This window comes from Corvus hawaiiensis, chromosome 2, assembly GCF_020740725.1.
Source record: "Corvus hawaiiensis isolate bCorHaw1 chromosome 2, bCorHaw1.pri.cur, whole genome shotgun sequence".
In the NCBI taxonomy this organism is placed as follows: domain Eukaryota; kingdom Metazoa; phylum Chordata; class Aves; order Passeriformes; family Corvidae; genus Corvus; species Corvus hawaiiensis.
The window spans coordinates 115,710,638-115,731,176 of NC_063214.1; the positions used below are offsets into that span (position 1 = coordinate 115,710,638).

General features: G+C 42.4%; 1 protein-coding gene across 1 annotated transcript; it reads left to right on the forward strand.

The window, feature by feature from the left end:
• The first annotated feature begins 8,943 nt into the window (after positions 1 to 8,943).
• On the forward strand, positions 8,944 to 20,539 carry ATP6AP2 (ATPase H+ transporting accessory protein 2). Its single transcript, XM_048289433.1, has 9 exons — positions 8,944 to 9,049; positions 11,291 to 11,421; positions 13,696 to 13,818; positions 15,206 to 15,301; positions 15,495 to 15,632; positions 15,946 to 15,999; positions 17,375 to 17,524; positions 18,557 to 18,673; positions 19,486 to 20,539. Exons 1-9 carry the CDS (start codon positions 8,971 to 8,973, stop codon positions 19,678 to 19,680), a joined length of 1,083 nt encoding a protein of 360 aa, XP_048145390.1. The 5' UTR covers positions 8,944 to 8,970; the 3' UTR covers positions 19,681 to 20,539.

The following is a 20,539-nucleotide window of genomic DNA, read 5'->3' on the forward strand; positions in this document are numbered from 1 at the left end:
TTCTTAGTCAAGGCTGACTGGGTGGGGCAAACAGGAGTGAGAAGCTGGGCTGCTTCAGGGAAATACTGCAAGGGTCTCCTATGACTTAACAGTGCTCATGACATTTCTACCCTGCTCCTACTGGATGGAGCAATTCTTTGGGTTTCATTTATACTTTGAATGGTTTATAAGGAGTTAAATATTTTTAATGTGCTCAAAGAAAAGATGGTATAGAGATTCGAGGAAAAAAAAAAGACACTGAATTCTGCAAATGTACAACAGAGTCTCAGATCCATGATAAGTATACATAAAAATAGAAGTAGGGTCCCCAAAAAAGTAATTTCCTAAGGTTATTGTTTTCCAAGGTCTTACTGTAGCTTTTGGGTTTTGTTTGGATTTGTTTGCATTTTTTAAGAAATAGAAAAAACAAAACTTAATCAGAGAGGTCAATCTAAAAGCATCTTTTACCCACACACAAAGTAGGCTGTATGGTTTTTGGATGGTTTTCTTTTCTAATGCCTTTCCTCAGCACTCCAGGTTACACCTTTTTCTTTTCCATTCCAACAGTTTCAGAAGCCGAATTGTTTACTTCAATGCTCTATTTCTTCCTGCACGATTCTCAGCTTCTGTTGCGCCATTACATGAAAGACATTTTTGTTTGACATTTCATAGCGCTTATGAGAACAATACATTTCATGCATCACCTTTGTATTGCATTTCAAGCCACTGAAAGGTAAACTCCATTCAACCCCACTGAGGTTATCTGTCTCATCCCAAGTCCACGCTGGTTTGGAGAGCCCTTTCACAAAACTGCTCAGACAAAGCCCTGTGTTTTCCATTGCTCAGGCTGCTTCCTCACCCACAGCTCAGAGCCCTTTTGACCAATTTCTCTCTTTCACTTTATGAACAGATTTTTTTTTTTTTTTTAAACATAGGGGACCCTTACAATGGTTGTTTTAAATCTGACAACAGCCCTCCAATAACCTAATGACAGACAGAAAACCCTGAGATGGAAATCAGCTGAGCAAGTCTACAATCAGTCTGAGAGACCACTAGAGAAAGTACCCAAAGCAAGCACCAAAACATACTTAGAGAAATTGTTAAATGAGACAAAGAAAAAGCCTTTCTGTATCTTGCAACTGAAATGCTGAATGCTTCTTTATCCTCCCCAAGGTGCATGCAGCTACACTGTGGTTTCAAATTCCATATGGTAAGATGCAATGGGAAAAGGGTAATTTTCTCATATGGTATATTACCAAAAACATTCTCCTATCTCCCTGAAGTTCCCTCTTTGGCCTTACAGATATTAACTATTATAATGCCATCCCTTCATCTCTCAAGCATGCAAAGCCCTCCCACAGCAAGTATCAGTAACAAACGAGACTCAGGAGGCAGCACAACCGTGTTTGAATGGAACTGGCACTGCCACTAAAGAAAGTGTGATTAACAGGAGAATGATCAGTATGTTTGTATTGAGGTGTCTCATTTGGAAGCCTAATTTGAAGGGCACAGAAAAGAAAATATGGCTTAAAGCCATGGATACATCATCGCTTAATTCAGATATGAATCCACGCTGGTGCTGAGGCGGTTCCACCTCCAGCCAGCAGCTCCTGCCTCACTACTTATAGGAACATCAATGTTCCTACAGCCACACCACATCCTGGCTCACAGAGTTGTCATCACTGAGCAGTGACCCTCAGCTTGACCTTTTTTTGCAGTAAACTGAGAGGAGACCCACAGTCCATGCAGTACAGAGGTTTGGGGGATAACCAAAGTTGTGGGAGAATAGAAACACCACCACCCCTCTCAAAAGCAAGAAGCTGTAAGATTAGCTCAGCAATCTCCACACCAATGGTTGCAATGATTACCTTCAGAATACAGGACATATCTAAAGCACCTGGACCCTTCAACAGGAGTTTCTATTGAGCTCAGGATGGAGATAACATAAAAGCTTAATGGCAACAAATTATATTTTAAGTCTTAACTACTCCATTGTTAACCGTTTTAGTAGAAACAGCAAGCTAAGGTGTTTATCTGCTGGCAGTGACTTCTCCCCTGGGTGAACTTCAATTAAATCTCTTCAACCATAGGGGGAAGAATGTAAAATTTAACTCTCTCTCTTTCTCACCACATCCTAAATCTTCTCAAACTGGAAGAAGAAGTGCATTTCCAGAAAGGCTGAGTAGTCACAACAGGATAGTAGGTTTGTGGGGCTGCAAAACACAAAAGGTCACAGCAGAGAGGCCTCATTAACCAAAGTATAAAAGACCACCTTTGTCCTTCTCAGTTGGAGAAGTGATGAAGGCAAATTTCAGAAGCCAACTCTTAAACCTAATGGTTATGGAGAAAGAGTAAATTAGCTCTACCCTTCACTGAAATGAAGCCAAAGCCCTGCCCCGCTGTGGCAGCTGTGTTTGAGTACAGACACAGGTAGTTACTGCTGAGTTTCTGACCCGCTGGAGAGTCACTCTCCCACTTACTGAGTGACAAGTGGTTGACAGACCTACACCTACAAGCTCAAACTGGGTTTTGATGCTAATATTAAGCAGTTGTGCCAGAGAAGGGATAATGTTCTTGGTATTGCTCTTGCATTCAGAGAGGAGATAATGCTCTTGCTCTTCTTTTAACTTTTGGATGACTAAGGTACCAGCTTCAGTCTTTAACAAGAATTAGGGACAGAGATGCCTCAGGTGTTGTCAGCTAAAGTGTGCTAATCTCCTCACAGTGTAGATTATGAGGTTTTGCAGATCGTCTGTAAGATTTAGCCTGGCACTACTGAAGGCAAGTTCCTTCATAATAAGCTAATAAATTGTAGTGAATTGCCTTCTTACCTCTTATGAAACTGTGTAAGCTCAAACAAGTGGGATAGAATAACTTAAATTCTGTGTTGACCTGGAAGGAAACAGTAAATGCCAGTTTCATCCCAGTTCCCACCAAAAGTTAGTGTTTTGTCATTATGATGTCCCTTCCTTAATGGAAAGGGAGCACCCAAGAGTTGTAGATGCTCGTGGTCGAAAGGAATGGCATAAGTCAAAGGGTCTGCAAAAGCTTACAAAGTTTTTTTAGCAAACTACACAGCATGGAAATTGGTGTGTTAGTCTCAGACCTCCTAGTATAAGCAGTGGGTTTTGGATTAAGGGATAAGGTGAAAGGGAAGAGGGAAAGAGAGAGATGATTTAAAGGCAGGGAGAGAGAAAGAAAAGAAGAAACAAAGAAAAAGAGATCCCCAGTCCTGGCTCCAGCACTAATCCAGCTGTGGTGTCCAGGGTCCTGGGGTGCAGGTGCAGAGCAAGTGCACCGGGCTTTGGGGGGGTACCTATTGCTACCTTTGGGGGGATATTGCCTTGGAGAGAAGTTTCTAGCTTTCTATGCAAATTAATTATCACTGCCCACTCCTCTAGACCTTTCTGGAAATGAATTAGAGGCTTTGGGGGTCTTCAGTGGTCTCGATCCCCCCTACAGTCCATACCTGCTTCTCGACCTCATTCCTGTGCTTGCACTGTGTTGCTGCTTATCTCCAGGAGCCAGAAGAAGGGTGTTTGTCCCAGAAAAGTGCTGCCCTACCTCCATAGGGCCCCTTCTCCAGCCACATCCTGTTCTTTCTCACAGAGTTCTTGTCTGTTATTACCAACAACCCCTGGTTGGCTCCACAGCCATCTGGCTACCAGTGTTTGAGACATACCCATTAGCCCCTTGTCTTGAGGGCTTCCACACTTGCTCTGATTCAGTTTCTGTCACCCACTCCGTGGATGCTCTTAGCCACTGTTTCCCAGAAAGGGTGGGTAGTGGGATAGGACGGGAATCCGTGGAGGGGACAGCAGATGAAGTGCTCCCAAAAGTCTGCGCTTCCTTGAAGTTTCGGTCCGAGGATGCGACACAAACACAGCGAGGCTGCAGCCGCTCCTTCGACCACGCGATGGTGCCAAAGCGCCCAGGTTTGGGGATGCGCGTTCCCTCCTGCCGGGGCGACCGATCCAACCCTCGCTGCCAAAATCATTGGGAAAAGGAAAACGAAACACACGAATCAACTACCATTCATACACTCTCACACACACACACCTCTCTTGATTTGTCTGCACAATTTCAGGGGTGCTGCAGGAGCCGCATCACAATTTTGATGTTGCGACATTTGTACTGATAGACAAAAAGAGATGTATAGTCTTCTTTATACGATGTGCATAGAGAACCTAGCAAAAAGAACCATAAAATGGGCTTCTTGTGCATATTTGGAGGCTTTAACCATAGCTCAGTCCTACAGAGAGAAAGCTGGCAATCCTCTTTAAGACAGCTACTGACTGACAGAAGTAAAAGAGAAAGGCACTTCTCCTTTCACAAAGACATGGAAGACAAATCCACCTTTCAGAGAGGCCAGAACTCACATTTTGCTTATTATGTGAGTCCTCAGAAAATCAGCTCTAACATAGCCTAAGATTTAGCTCAGTAACAACGGGTTTGTTGTGGGTTTTTACTGGTTTTGGGGGTTGTTTTTGAGTCCCTTAGAAATTATTTGAGCTGTCTTTGATTTATTTAGCCTTGGTATCCACATTTGCAAAAACAACTGTTTCTGCTTACATAGATGGAGTCTGCAAACGGGGATAGGAGAGAGGAGACCACAAAGCAATTCAGCAGCAAGGACCAACAACTTCTGACGTGAGACCTGTATAAATTGCACCCAGTATAAATCACCAAGCCAGGCACAACTGTCTCATCTCTCACCTCCCAGGATGTCAGCAGCCCCAAAACTAACTGCCCAACACAGTCCCCTCGTCCCATTTCCCCACCACACCAGGACAGGGGGTGCCCAACTAACTATACTGTTTATTCACGTTCAATCAATGTGTTAAGGTCAGAAAACATCATAGAAAAGAGAGTTTTGTCTGCTAAATTTTATTTTAGAATCTTATGCTCAACTTCTGTGCATAAATTTCCTGTGAGACTGTAAAGCCTCGTACCAAAAGGGGCATTGCTCACCCCACGTGCTTCTGAGCTGGTAACTCTGAGTGGCACCTGGCACTGGGATTTCATTCTTTCCAGTAGAATACAACTGGCCCGGTCATCACACCAGCCAGGCAAATATTTTCCAGTTAAAGCATCATTTTGGAAATGATGGTTGAGACAATTACTCTGCTAGCAACCAGTCTAGATTTAGTAGTGACACAATGAAATCCAGTGATAACGCAGCAGTCCAGTTTAAACCAACAGTGGGCTCCTTGACTCAACCTTTTCCTCATATTCCCTCTTCTACCATAATTTCACCCATATCACTGTTGGTACAGACAGGGCTGGAGGCAAAGGCAGCATCCAAGTGCCATGTGAGCAATTCCTGCTGCAGACATTTCTGCACAGCACACTCCTAAAAGAGCCAGGGAATGCTGGTATTTTGCCTACAGCTGGCACTTCGATTTTGTGACTGCCACTAGCAGTATATGGCTTTATAAAAATTATTTCTGACCTAATGTGCATGTTGTCTCAATTTTTCACTTGCCCTGAGCAGAAGCTCAGAATGAAATCAGTTTAATAGAATAATTTTACTGCGCGTAGATTTTGTCACAAGTATTGCTTACAGGATTACAAAACTCACTCTCTTCAAAGCACAGCTGGGATCTAAATTAAGCCTAGAGAAAATAGCTAGAACTCTGCCAGCCTACAAAGTGATGGTATTATTCTCTTATATTGGGCTTCACTGACATCCAGATATACCCAGTGGGCACTAGAAACCAGGACAGAGTTTGTGAGACTTGACTGTTTCATAATAAATTTTATTGCTTCTATTTATTATTTTCCCAAAGAAGAAACCAAGATAAGAACAGGAAAACATAAGACAGACAATTCTTCAGAAACCATGTTTGTATTGTGATTTCAAGAAGAACAGCAATTTGACTAGCAGAGAAGGAATATAAGAATATTGAAATACAGAACTCTGATTTCACTTCTATTTCTAGAATTACATTACAGTAGTCCTAGTACCGCGAGTTCAGAAGAAGAAAATGGGAATGGGAATGTTAAAGTCTCAAAAACACAATTCCTTCTGCAAATGTGAAAAAAATAACATGATACTCTTTTATTGTGGTATGACTTTCAGAGTGAATGCTTTATGGAAAACAGTGTCAAGAGATTGATACAAAATTTGAAATGATTGCTAATACACACAGATATGAAACAGAGATAGTAACAGTTTTAAGAGAAACGACTTCTTCAAAACAGTCTTATTCACTCTGGCACTTTCTTTTCCACATCATATTTGTAAGAAATCCTCAACTTAGATGAAGAAACTTCTTCCCTCATATGGTCCTTTCCCTGTTCTGCACTTTCCACTACCTTCCCATCTAAGACCCAATCACATCCACCCAATGCCCTCTAGTAGTTTCACAATCTTACTGCTTTGAGTCTCTCTTCTTGGCTGATTTCTATGCACATTTTGTGTGTAGAAACAATCTGAAGGGAAGGGAGGGTAAGTTGGAGGACAAAGCATACCTGCAGTTCATCTGTACTTCAGACTACAAGGTGCAGGAACCATGTTTTCCTAGATAGGCAAAACTTTGTGAAATTATGCTAAAATACACATAGTAAATGGCACGCTACACTTGCAAAGTCAAGTGCCCAAGAGACAGCAAGTGCCAAAAATAAGGTAACCCACATAACCTCAATCCAGGACCCATGGGTTTACATGTTGTGGTAGCATTATCAGCTTACAAGACAGAATGCAATCTTTTTAAAATCATCATGCCTTGCTCACTGCACAAACCTGCTGGGCTCACTGAAAAGCAATCATTCAATATCTTTGTTGTTCACTGATCCAGGCCTTCTCTCCCGTGTGTTTTTCTAATCCTGTTCTGAAAGCAGAAAAGCCTATCAGGAAACAACTATTTTGATCATATCTTTGCCACAGTATTCAGGTAATCTCACAAACATTTATTTGCATTTATTTCACAAAAGCTATTATGCAGTGCAGGTTTTGTGATGAGCAATACAGAGTAAGAAATCAGTGAGTATTAATTTGAAGTGCTCGTAACTTGCTCGGCTGCTGAGTTTTAGAGTGCCCTATGCATCTGGCATGATTTTCATATTCAACGTGTAGTTTCCACCTGGCAGCAGGAAGAGCAGGAGCTCCTCTTAATTTATGCAAAACAACTCACAGACAAGGGAGGGACTGTTATTGCCACCTATGAAAAGCTAAGTTTAAGTGATTTGCCCATTGTCACACACTATCATGTGGCAGTGGCAGGGATATAACTTTACTGTCTTAAATACCGCTTGCTGTAAACACATGTTCATTTTACTACCTGCACTCCCCAAGCCCACTCACTCATTCTTCTAGACAACCTTTTTTTTGTCAGTACAGAAATGTACTGAAAAATGTGCTCAGGCACATTTTCAAAGTATTTCTACAGCTGGCTGGAATTTCTAAACACACAGCAGAATAGCTCTAGCCAAATAGTTGTATGGGTAGTAATCCTTGGCATGTTCTGCACATAAATACAGTCTTACCACATGTGACACACGTGCTGTCTGCCACCAAAGCAGATAAAACACTCCCCAGCATGGCTGGATTTCCTGTAAACTCATACTCACCTGAGGAATCCAGGACAGAAAAGCCCACCAGAAAACAACTATTTTGATCATAGTCTTTGCTACAGTATTTAGATAATCTCAAGCATTTATTTTACAGAAGCTACTATGCGGTGCTGGTTTTGTGATGCACAATACAGAGTAAGGAATGAATGAGTATTAATTTGAACTGCTCGTAACAGTTTTACTTACAACACACTGGAAGGTCTTAATCTCCCATGCTACACAGCAATTCCCCATAAAGCCCGGTTTTCTCTGCCTTATCAAGATCCTGGAGCCTAAAAATGTGTAAGGACCCCAAAAATACTTGCAACGTCACAGAATCACAGAATGGGTTAGGCTGGAAGGGACCACCATGGGTCATCTTGTCCCCCTTCCCTGCAGACACTGACAGACAGGGATGAGGTCTCCTCTCAGCCATGTCTCTTCTCGAGGCTGAACAGCCCCAGCTCCCTCCGCCTTTCCTCAGAGAGATGCTCCAGTCCCTTCATCATCTTTGTCACTCTCTGCTGAACCCACTCCAGGAGCTCCATGTCTCTCCTGTCCTGAGGAGCTCAGAACTGAGCACAGCACTCCCGGTGATCCTCACCGGGGCTGAGGAGCAGGATCACCTCCCTTGATTGTGACGATCATGGCATATTACAGGAATATGAAACATACACTGAACAACGTGCACCACCTGCCTGTTCCTGCCTGTTCCTATTACTGGCAGGGACAGCTGAAGTGAGATGAGCATGGCTGCGGCAGTCACTGCACGTGTTACTATGGATGTTCCCAACAAAATTTAAGGAGGAAACCACTGAAGGCAGAGGCAGGGGCATGGGCATGGGCATGGGCATGGGCATGGGCATGGGCATGGGCATGGTCAAGGAGGAAGACGAGGACGACGACGGCAACCAGGAGAAGCACTGCGCCAGTCCCTCACGGCCCCACACCCACAGACGCACAGAGGCCCTCGCCACACGGGTGCCGAGGGGGTGGAGCCGGCGCCTCGCACTCTGAATGGTGCATCCGGCTGTCAATCAAAGCTTCGCCCCGCCCCAACGATGCCGAACTGACTAGCATGGGCGGGGCAAAGACCGACGCTTCGCGCTCCGATTGGCTGAATCAGCTGTCAGTTGGCTCCGCCTCCTCGCCGCTCCCCTCCGGGTTTACAGTGCGGGGAGGAAAATGGTGCAGAGGCCTCCAGAGATCTGATTGGCCAAACGGGAACACCACTCAAATAAAGGCTCCGCCCCCGGCGGGACAGCTGACCGCTCAGCCCCGTGACAGGGACAGCGCTGCGCCGGCGATTGGTCAGCTCTGCCTAGTCCCGCCTACCTGCGCTGAATACCACCCGCCGATTGGCTGCGGTGGCTGTCCGTCAGCTGGTGGGCGGGGCGCTCAGGGTGTCTGTCCGGCGGCGCGGCCCGGCGGCGGCTCATGGCGGCCATGGCACGGCGCGGCGGGGCCTGCCGGGCCCTGGGGCTGGCGGCGCTGGTGGCAGCGGTCTGTGTCGCCGGTGAGTGAGCGGGGTCGGGCCGTCGCGGGGGAGCGCCGAGGGAACCGGGAAGAGCCGCCGGGCCGCTGCACGGGGAGATTGCGGGAGAGGGGCCGGGCCGCAGCGCTGGGGAGGGGGCCCGGTGAGGGGGGAGGTGAGGGGGGCTGTCTTTGCCTCTGTGTGGCAGGTGCAGGACCGGCGGGGGGGGACCGGGGCCTGTCATTGTGCTGCAGCTCCCCGCCCCCACCTCCTCCCATCCACTTCCAGAGACGGTGCTCGAACCCTTTTATCCTGTCCCTTTCAATCCAAGGGCTGGTTTGTATTAAATTACAAATTTCTGTAATTTTATTGTTTAAATTCGTTATATAAAGTTATTTTTATAATTATATCATTAAATTATTATATAAATTTAGATAATATATTGTATATTTTCTATAATGCAGGGTAGGAATTTTTTAACTATTTCCTAGGCAATGAAGAGAATCTGCTGGTGTTCGCAACTTCAGATTCAGTTTTAATCATTGAAATCTTGAACAAGTGTAGTGAGGGAAATTTAATTGTAAGGGGTTAATTCTCTGATTTAACCCACCTGAGCAATCTTGCCCTAAGTAAGCTAGTTTGACCTAAATGACGTGTGACTGTGTTACAGCCTTGTGGAGAGCAGCATGTGAAATCCTCTGGATTTGTAGCCATTTTGTAAATTCTTAAAGAAGTTGGTCTGGAAACATGTCCGCCCTTCAAAAATGTGGGTTGATCCACCATTAAAATTGGTAGCAGGCCACCCAAGGAACGCATCAATTTAAATAAAAAAATGCTTGAATCTGCTCCATGTACCTTGGTTGGTTTGGCCTCTTTCCTTCCTTTTGTCCCCCCTCCCCAAGCTGCATCTCAGAACTTTGTCCTTTGGTGTGTTTATCATAACATAGCTCAGATTTACTGTCAACATTTGTATGCATGATCATGACCCAGGCTTTGAAACAGCATCTTCAAGGTCACATTAGTTAAAGTAATGTTAGGGAAGTTTTTAGCTGCCCAACACATCAGTTGACTGTTGCATTGTTTTTGTAAATAGCCTTTGGATTTGTAGATGCCCTGGAAAACTATTGTATATCACTGCTTGGATTGGTAACCAATTTTCAGTGATCATATGAATAATTGCTTTTATTTTCTTTAGACAGTTACTTTATTCATGTAATTTTGAAGTGTGCAGTCAGACTTGTATAATTAGAACTTGAACATAGAGGCCTGCAACTTTTTATTACTCTGATACTTGATTTTGTTGTATCAAATCAGTTTTCTAGTGGAAACCCACTCAGATTGTTCATTGGGGAGCATATGCCTGAAATTTTGCATTGTGCATGTTATTGTTTATATACACCAAAGAAGTTTTAAAATTTATTTATATAAATTTTGGTGTACACAGTTTTGCAGCTGTGCCTAAGTGACTTTTTTAAGATAGGAAGTCAGGTTGAAACAAGCCCTTCTCTCATTTCTGTGGAATCCTTTCTAACCTTATTGCACAGTAAATTACTGTCATCATAAAACAGTTCGGAAATATGCATTTAGTCAACTTTGCTACTCAAGGTAATGGGGAAAAGAGTGAAGGGGGATCCCAGATGAGTGAAAACCTGGCATGAGAAGTGTTGCAGATTGTGGCTCCACACAATCAGCTCAGGTACAGCGCTGCATCCAAGGAAGACAAACATCTCCCAGTGTCTTGAGGTGGAGGAGGCAGACCAGGGACACCAGAGCTGTTCTGCAGGAGCCAGGCTGTCCTGGCAGTGCCTGGTTTAAGCCAGCACTGACAAATTCCACTGGACTTCCTGGCTCTGGGCTCAGTGGCCCTGGCTGTTGCCTGCATGAACAGAGGTGTTGAGCCAAGCAGTCCTGGAAGCAGACAGAGCTGTGCTGGTGCATTGTGAGCTTAACAGGATTTTGGAGTCTGCCTGGCTCCACTGAGAGTTCACTTTACCTGGTTTGAACTGTAACACTACTTGCAGCTTGTTACACTGTGTTGTGCTGTTGTTTGAATAATTGTCCTGCTTTTGTTAATAAGGATCTGTTCATTCTTAGACATTGATGTATAGAAACCTTATTTTGTATTCCAGAGCATTAAAATGATCTGTTCTCACTCCTGGCTTTGCATAAACTGATAGGCATGAGAGAGGAAGAAGGAATGAAGGCTCAAATATGCTCTTTTCCCATGTTATGTAAAGGAAAAGATTGCAGGAGCTCTGATAGCTTTCTATGTCTGTTTTTTAGGTGTATGTGGTGGTGAATTCAGTATCTTACGATCACCTCAGTCAGTTGTTTTCCGAGATGGAAGTTGGCCGATTCCTGGTGAGCGGATCCCGGATGTTGCTGCATTGACCATGGGCTTTTCTGTTGAAGAAGTACGTTCCAGGTCTTGATTGTGAAACACCTCTAAAGCTACAGACTTGCTCACTCAACATGCAAATCTTCCTGTCATGTGCTGGAATATATAAAATATTGCCCTGTTTCTCTTGAGGAATGCATGACTTGTCAGAGGTGGTTTCCAAGCTAGAGCCATGTGGGTCATATGAGTAGCCAGAGGCTGTGCTAGCTGGCTCATTTGAGTCACCAGCTGTAGAAGGAAGCCTGCAGAGACTTTCCAGTGCTGTTCCTCAGTTCTTCTGAGACCCAGCTGCATGCTGTATCCCCTCCATCCATGATCACAAACTGAGAATCTGTGGAACCACTGTCACTTCTTGCACACAAGCTCTCTGTAGGGCTCTGCTCCTGAGTACTCTGAAGATTGTGAGAAATAGCTTGGCAAGGCAGGCATTTTTTCAGGTCAGCAAGCCTGTCTGCTGAGCAGAGTTAGAACAAGTAGGTTGGTTACTTAGGAAGTAGTCCAAAACCGTGGAAACATGATTTGTGCTAGTGTGTCTTCACAGTAGGTATTTGAATACAACTTTAGCAATGTTTCAAGTGGGGCACGTGAGCAGGAGCCCTTGTATTGATTCCATCTTGCCTACTGAATTTTTTTGCTGGGCTTCAGCAGGGATGAGTGGCTGTTGAAGCAGTAGATTAAAGTCTAATAGCCAGATATCTTTGGCAGTGTCTGTGTGCAGCCAGATACTGAAATCTGCAGGCTGAGGCATTCTCACAGTGCTGGTGAGGGCAGCCAGTTCTCATTTCTTCCATACATCAGCTAGGGAAGAGATCTGATAAGGCTGGTTTGAATGCAAGGCTGCTTAGCCTGTGTTTTGGAATTTGAAAATACCATGCTGTCAACTAATTCTGCTTTTTTGTAATCAAACTAGTAACAAACTTGTATGAGTAGTACGACTAAGGAGTAAATTTTGGTCATTTTAGCAAGAAAACCCAATGTATTGAATGGTATTGTGTGTGTTGCATATAAAGACACCCAGAAAAACAGTGGGGTTTGACCTGATCTGTCCATTTGGCATCCTGGTCATCCTGAGATATATCATAGTTATCATGGAAAAAAGTGTTTCAGTACTCACTCTGTGCCTTTGCCACAGCTTGGGATTCATTTGTTGTGATGAGTCTGTAGCATCCTTTAGAAATATTTCTCTATTAATATTAATTCAATCCTGGAAGCAGGCAGGGAAGGAAATGTTTGAATGATTATTCGGTTCAGCCCTGGAACTGAGAGTTACTGAAAGCTGTCCCTAAGGCAGAGATCAACGGCAGCTTCCAGCCCTCGTACGGAGAGTACTGCGGGGCCCAGGCACTCCTTTTGCAGCTCAGCTCAAAGCTGTAGTCTAGGAACATAAACTAACATAAACTAACTGGTCCAGGAACATAAACAGTGCAGCAAGGCTGCTGTAGAGAATTTGGAATTCTTAATGCATTACATTGGGAATTCTCATAAAGCGTTATTCAATGTTCCTCCCTTGGTAAAGGAAAACAAAACCAAACCCCATTTTTGTCCCTGATGATGCTTTAAAAGGTTTTTCCTCTGTTTCTGTGAGGTGATACAACTCATAATGTCAATGACATTTAATTCTAAAACACAATTAAGTTGGCTTTCAAAAAAAAGGGGCAGTTACGTCATTTACACACATGGGGAAATCTGTTTGCCTCTATTCCAGACAGATGAATTTGTGTTTTGTGCCTGAATAAACCTGTCAGGTAGCCACTGTGCTCTTACTCATTTGTAATTGTAGTAAGCTACTAAGAAATCTTTTTGTATTTCTGTGCAAATTTGTACATTTTAGTTTAGTTGCCCGTTGTTGTGATTGACACTTCCCTCTCTTCCCCTTCCTTTCCACCCCGTTTCTTTCTTGTACTGAGAATGTCAAGATGTTAGTGGGTTTTTTAAGTTCAGCTTTCACTTACTAAATACAGACTGAAGTATTTATAATTTAATTATGGGAAATAACTCTTCATGTATCCGTTATATATAATGTTTTCTTAGTAGACTTTGCTATGAAGTTACTGGCAGATTTTAAACTTAACTGTTCCTTCATGGTTGACTTGAGGTACTACTCAAGATGAAAGCAGTCTAGTATTACCATGAAATTTCCAATAGGTTGTCCTGCACAGAGGCATTAACAGAATAAGTTGTTTTGCTGTAATAACTAATATTTATTAAAAACAAACAATAAGTTTGTTTTGCTGGGAAGAACTCTTCTCTTTGCCTGTGAAGTACAACTTATTTTGCTATTTTGCACTAGGACCTCCCCTGGCCTGGGCTGGCAGTGGGTGATCTGTTTCACCGACCACGAGCCACTGTACTGGTGACAGTGAAGGGTGTGGACAAGTTGCCTGTAAAAGGGTTTTCCTACCCCATTGAGAATGTGAGTATCCACATTTGGAACTGTCCTGCGGTTCCTGGGACTCCTGTGGTCTAATGACAAGTACATGGTTCTCTGCTGTAGCCCCTAATGTTCACTTATTTCCTACTTCACTTGAAGTTTGCATATCTCCTAAAATGATGGATCAGGTTGTGTAGATCAAATACGTAGTCAAGGTTCTGTACAAGGTAGGAGGCTTTTGAGATCACCTAGGGCTTCCTGTGTTGAGTTCAGTAACTTGTTTGACCAAAGCATGTTCTCCTTGAAAGACAGCTAATTTTAATGTTTGTACCAATCCACTTCTTCTCATGTTAACTTAATATTTCAAAATCAGAATTGTTGTGGTTTTTGCTTCAGCTGAGTATGTGATAACATTTTATATGGTGTTGATTTTTGGATGTACTGTATTGCCCTCTAAGTGGTCTTTTGAGTTTTCCTTAAGTACTTGACTGTGAAATACACCACTTAGAGACAATGTTCCATTATACTGTATCAAGAAGAAATCAACAGATGTTACATTTACCTGTCACTGTCTGTCTTTGCTAAGGCTTCTCAGGCTTGTTACAGCAACACAGAATCCTTTAGGTTGTAAGGGAGCTCTGGAAATCGTCTCATCCAACACCCTGCTCAAGCAGGATCAGCCAGAGCAGGCTGACCAGCACTGTGTTCAGTCAGGATATGAGCATCTCCACAAATGGACCTCTGGGCAACCCCTCCATGACCTCTGGGCAACCCCTGCCACTGTTGGACTACCCTTGGAGCAAAAAACTTTGTTCTTGTGTTAAGTTAAAATTTCCTGGGTTTAAATTTTTGCCATTGCCTCTTCTGTCATAGGACACTTTAAGTAGAGAACGAAAATGTGCCATTCTGCTTCTTTTTCTGATAAAACCCACAAATAACTGTTTACAAACAGTTCTGTTAGCTTGCCAGTAATGGCACTATACTGTGCTAGCATTTCTTCTATTTTTAGTAGGTTTTTTTATATGTCTTTTTTTCGTTTCAGCAGTTTGTCTTTCTGCTGGTATATTTTCACCCATCAGTTTTCTGTGGTTCATAACTTTCCGTTTGCAGCGAGATTGCTTCCCCTTTTGCATTGCTTCTATATTTGTTGGTCTTGTTTTACTGATAAACAAGGCTATACTCTAAGCGTAAATAAGCCTCTTAATTCACAGTCATGGTCCCTTGGAGTTCTTAAGAATATGTTGTGTCTGCCACATACACAAATAAAATCTGTTCATAGATAACACAGGTGATGGGGGTTTTTGCACGTAGGTTCCTGTTATTTATTACCACTTTGGAAATGTGCATACCCTTTACTTTTCCAGACTTTTTTAGTTAAGATCAGTAGCCCCTGTTTAACCCAAAACTCAAACTAGACTTTGTCTTCCAGGCTGTTCCTTTCAGTCTGGACAGTGTTGCAAATGCCATCCATACTCTGTTCTCTGAGGAGACGCCGGTGGTGCTGCAGCTGGCCCCCAGTGAGGAAGTGAGTATTGCTTCACTCCCAGTTCCACGTGTTCCAGATAGTGAAACCTCTTTCCACTTGTGTGGCTGGAGCAAACCCAGCTGATCCCGTGAAATTCTGGATTGGAGATTGCAAGCATGATTGGTTATTAATGTGTGACTGGAGAAACTGAGCAGGAGCCTCTGCTGTCAGTGACCAGTGGCTGTTCCTGCAGAGGGTGTACATGGTGGGCAAGGCCAATGCCGTGTTTGAGGATCTCTCTGTCACGCTGCGCCAGCTGCGGAACCGTCTCTTCCAGGACAACTCCGTCCTCAACTCCCTCCCTCTCAACTCCCTCAGCAGGAACAACGAGGTAAAAAATCATCCATCAGTGGGAACGTCTACGGGGTTTTTTTCTAATATTCTTAGTTAGCTTGTGCTTTTCTCATTTTCTCACTTTCTTCCCTCTTTCTTTGCCTAAGAGAGCCCACTCCTAATTTTTTCTAACTGAATTAATAGAGTTCAAACTGTTTTTTCTAAGTAACTTTATTGAAAGAATTCTTTTCTTCTAGCGTGTTCTGATGTTGTAGCAGACAACTGTTATAAAATACTAGCAACAAAACAAGGCTTCCCTAACTTGGGTTTCATCAAAGAAAATACCTGTCTCTTTCTGCCTCTTCCCCCAGGTTGACTTGCTTTTTCTGTCAGAACTTCAAGTCCTGCATGATATTGCAAGCCTGGTAAGGTTTTTTGAAACATTTTCCCCTGTCTTGTGTCACAAACTTCAGAGACCTTTAAAGGCAGAGAAGCCATAGCCAGGATGCTTGGCAACCAGTGATACATATTCTAGTGTGTCATCAGCTGGTTCCATCAGTTTAAATAATGCATTCTTTTTATATCAGCCCCATCACTGCAATTGTGAATGAGAACCTTAATAATCTATGGTTTTCTTCTGTATTGTGTTTGGTCAGAACGGGGAGATCTGAGCTGCTGTTTCTCCATAGCCAAAGACACGGGAAATACTCAGTGAAGAATTTGCTGGGGCTTTCTTTGTTGCCTTACTTGTGAAGTATAATGGTAGTTAAGAACATATTCTTTGCCCTGTCCACCATTTTACTTCAAAATATCATTTTATCTGAAAAGACTGGAGTGACTTTTGTACCATGAATAGTGATGGTGGTAGAAATGCTCCAATGGTGGGGCGAGCTTTTAATTCTGAGGATCTTTTTACAAAGCTGCTGTCTTTTTCCTGTGGTTTAGGGTTTGTTTTAGTGGGTCGGTGGTGTGTGGATCTTTGTTTCGTTTTGGTTTGTTTTTTTCTGTGAGTCCTTTAAGCTGCAGCCCTTAACTACTGAAGTAGGAGTCGTGGAAAAACTGAAAAATTCACATTAGGTGAAGGGCTAGTGGAGTGAAATGGGGCTCTTGAGAAAATGGGGTAGAACAACTTGGTTTTGTCTTGCAGGCTAGAAAGGCTGCAGGTTAAGTAGTTGGGAAGATGGTATTAAATTCCTTGTGTTCAGAGACTGTTGTCTTGTGCAGGCAAATATCAGTGCTGCATCTTCTCACCTGTAGAAATGCAAGAATGTCACTACTCTCCTTTGAGATATTTTGCATTGTATTGGTTGGATTTTCTGACAATTGGATGATATTCCTCAAATAAATTACTTTTGTACATGGGCAACAGCAAGGTAGAAGTTGCAACCTACTGAGCTTTGCAAGGGCCAGCTTCTGACAAGGAAATGCTGCTATCTTAAGTCTTATAGTTACGTGTTTTTGTTGTCTCTGAGTTTTATTTTCATGGCAGTTACAGAAGAAGGATTCTGATGTCAATAAGTATGTTATTTCTTTTTAGTCCAGCTCTCTATTATGTGTATGTAACTTCATGTTAGGAACAGATGCTACGTACTGATCATCTGCTTTCTTCTGTAGAATTAAAAAAAGAAACAGTTACAGACATCTTCTAAGTTGGCAAGAATTCTATTTCCTAATTAATATGGAACATGATGGTAGAAAGTGAGGCTGGATTAGTCCAAGTAAATTGATTTTTGTGCAATGTGTTTTTAAAGTAACCTGTATATGAATTAATTTCTTCCTGCCCTCAATGGTGTGCCAAAGCTGTCTCGACACAAGCACTTAGCCAAAGATCACTCTCCAGACCTGTATTCCCTGGAACTGTCTGGTTTGGAAGAGGTTGGAAAACGATATGGGGAAGACTCTCAGCAGTTCAAGGATGCCTCTCAAATTCTTGTAGACTCTTTGCAAAAGGTACATTTTCTACCTAATGAACAAAACTCACGGTACTACTAAGAAAATAATTTTTGTGTTAACTACAAAGGAGTGCGATATCACTTCATTAGTGATGGTTTGTCTCATGCTTGTTTTTGTTGTTGTTTGGTTTTTAAAATGCAGTTGCTTAGTTATAAAATTGAATGTTAAAATTTGCCTCTCTGGAAAGTGTTGGCATGATTCTACAATGTGTTTAGATATTTTGCATGAAGGAGTAGAGGTGTATATATATCAACATGATTTGATACATTTGTTTTTCTTAAACAAACACCTTGCCTTTGAACCCACCAGAATGTCTCACAAAAAGAGGCTCTTAGAAATACAGAAATATCTTTATCCCAGGGTGCAGTGGTTAGTTTACCCTTGCCCACAAAGCTATGTAAATTTAAATTTCTAAGACTTTAAAATAGCTGCTGCTCATCCATCAGTGAGTGCAAGAAAGTAATTCTTCAGCAGGTCTTACATAATCATTATTTAAATTTTTATTAAGATCGGTCACTTTTGAGAGTTTCCAAAGCTTGATGAAAAAGTGCAAAAACATCAGTTTGTTAAGCCGAATACTTGTTTTCTCTAAGCACTGCTCTTTGGCCTCTTTGACCTTAAGTAAATATATTTAAATATTAGACATATTAGCATTTAGACCAGATTAAAACATTCAGATTCATAGATTCTTAGTGGAAGTTTGAGAACCTAAATATTTTGTTGGAGCTGACAGACACGCAATTAGGAAATGATGTGGGGATGTGCCTTGTGTAAAAGGGATAAAAGAGTAAGTTTCAGCCCAGAAAGCGGGCATAAGCTACAGTCTGCTGAACAGTGATTGGGGGTTTGAAAGACCAGGTGAAAGTTGGGACTTTCTTAGTGAAATTCTAAAATAGTGTTAACTTTTGTAGCTTCTCATAATTAGTCTTGAAGCTGCCATCTTATGTTTTAGGACATCTTGTAAACAAAACTCTGCTTAATTCCTGGCTACAGTCTAGGCTTTTAATTAAACCACCTTTTCTTTTCCAGTTTGCAGATGAGATGTTTAATCTGTATGGTGGGAATGCAGTAGTAGAAGTGGTGGCTGTGAAGGAGTTTAACTCTCCCCTCTCAAGGAAGACTCGGTCCATTCTCCAGGCTTCACAGGTAGTAGAGCCACATTTTTCTACATCTCATTTATTAAACGTGATCAAAATTGTATCAGTTCACCTGAGTGTAACTTTTTTTTAAGTACTAGCATACTGATTATGACTTAGATGTGGGTGCATCTTACTTACTTGTCTTGATCTTCACTTAATCATCCAGTAACTTCAGTTGAGGAGGGCTCTGGAGGTCATCCAGTCCAACCTACTGCTCAAAGCAGGACTAATTTAGGAGCTAGATCAGGTTGCTCCAGCCAAGTTCTTGAAAAGTCCATCCCTGGAAGTCCCACAGCCTCTCTTGCTCCAAATCATTAACCACTTTCATGGTGAAAACTTTTCCCCTTATGCCTTGTTAGAATTTGCCTTTCTGTGTTACCTCCCAGAGCATGCAAGTCCTGCCTCCCAGCTGTGGGAATACATGTTTTCCTTGGCTTGCTGGCTGGACTCCAGACACAGTCCAGGGTGCAGTTGCCCTGTGTCATTCCAGAGGCACGCTGCTGGCTCCTATTCCTCTTGTCCACCAGGAGCTCCAGTCCCTCTCTGCAGCTGCCCAGCTGCTCAGTCCCCAGCCTGTGCTGTCACCAGGGTTGTTCTGCCCCAGGTTCAGCACTTTGAATTTCATTTTCCTGTCAACTTCTTCTTTTGGATTCCACTGATGCCACTCACATAATCACTTCTTTGCAATCTGTGCCCTTGCATCAGATTTGTCTAGACAAAAATGCATCTTTCCTATTTAGGTTGCTCAGACTTTGGATGGACTCTAAATGTTTGGTGTGCAAGCTCACTTTAAAGTAATAAATATTTTCTTTATTGCAGCCTAAAAAAGAAAATCCATATAACCTTGCCTATCCATATAACTACGACTACTCTGTAATCTTCAACATTGTTCTGTGGATGATGATAGGGCTGGCTTTGGCTGTGATAGTTATCTCCTACAACCTCTGGAACATGGATCCTGGCTATGACAGCATTATTTATAGGATGACAAATCAGAAGATAAGAATGGATTGAACTGCACTGTATTTCAGCACAGGAAGATGATGAAGAGCAAGGTCTCCTTTAACCTGTGTGGAAAACAAATATTCTGACATGGTTAATTGTGGAAGTTTTTTAAAGGTGTATTTATTTCTAAGTATTTTTTCCCCCTCTCAAGACTATTTTAAATGTTAGTAGTAGCACCAGATGGGATTTAGAAGTTGAAATTTGCTTGCTTAAAAAAACCAAAGCAACACTCCCCAGAGTAATTGTTATTAAAGTGATATCATTCCATTTTTTTATCATGTAACATGAGTTTTTGAAATGCCCTGTACTGCCTGTGCCTGTGCAAACCAGATGAATTGAAATTACAATAGCAAGATGTTGTTTGAAACTTCTACACTGGAAGATTAAAAATTATAGCTAAATTGTTGTGTTGTATATTATGAACCAGCTGTATATGTTTGATGTAAATATTTATAATGGTTATATGTAACTTCAGAGAGGATAGTAAATATTCTTCAGTAAAATACTAAATATAGAAATACTTCTATCAGCCTAGGACTCTAGTAGCACAAATGGCATTTTGATCTCATGTTGATGGCTCAGAAGGATCCTTTGCCCAGAACTTTATTGATTGGGAGGTGAATAACTCTGGTGTGGCTGATCTGTGCAGCGCAGTCTGTAAATCCTGAAGTGGCCCCAATCTGGTCACGGTCTAACGTCACATACAGTTGAAAGTTCCTATTATGATGCTTCATATTCCTTCCATTTGTGTTGATGTTATTAGAAAAAAAAATCAGTTCTTTTTGATGATAAGAGTGGACCAACAATTGATTTAAGTATACCTGCATTATGGTTCTGCTTCACCCATTCAATAAAACAAAGAGCAGTT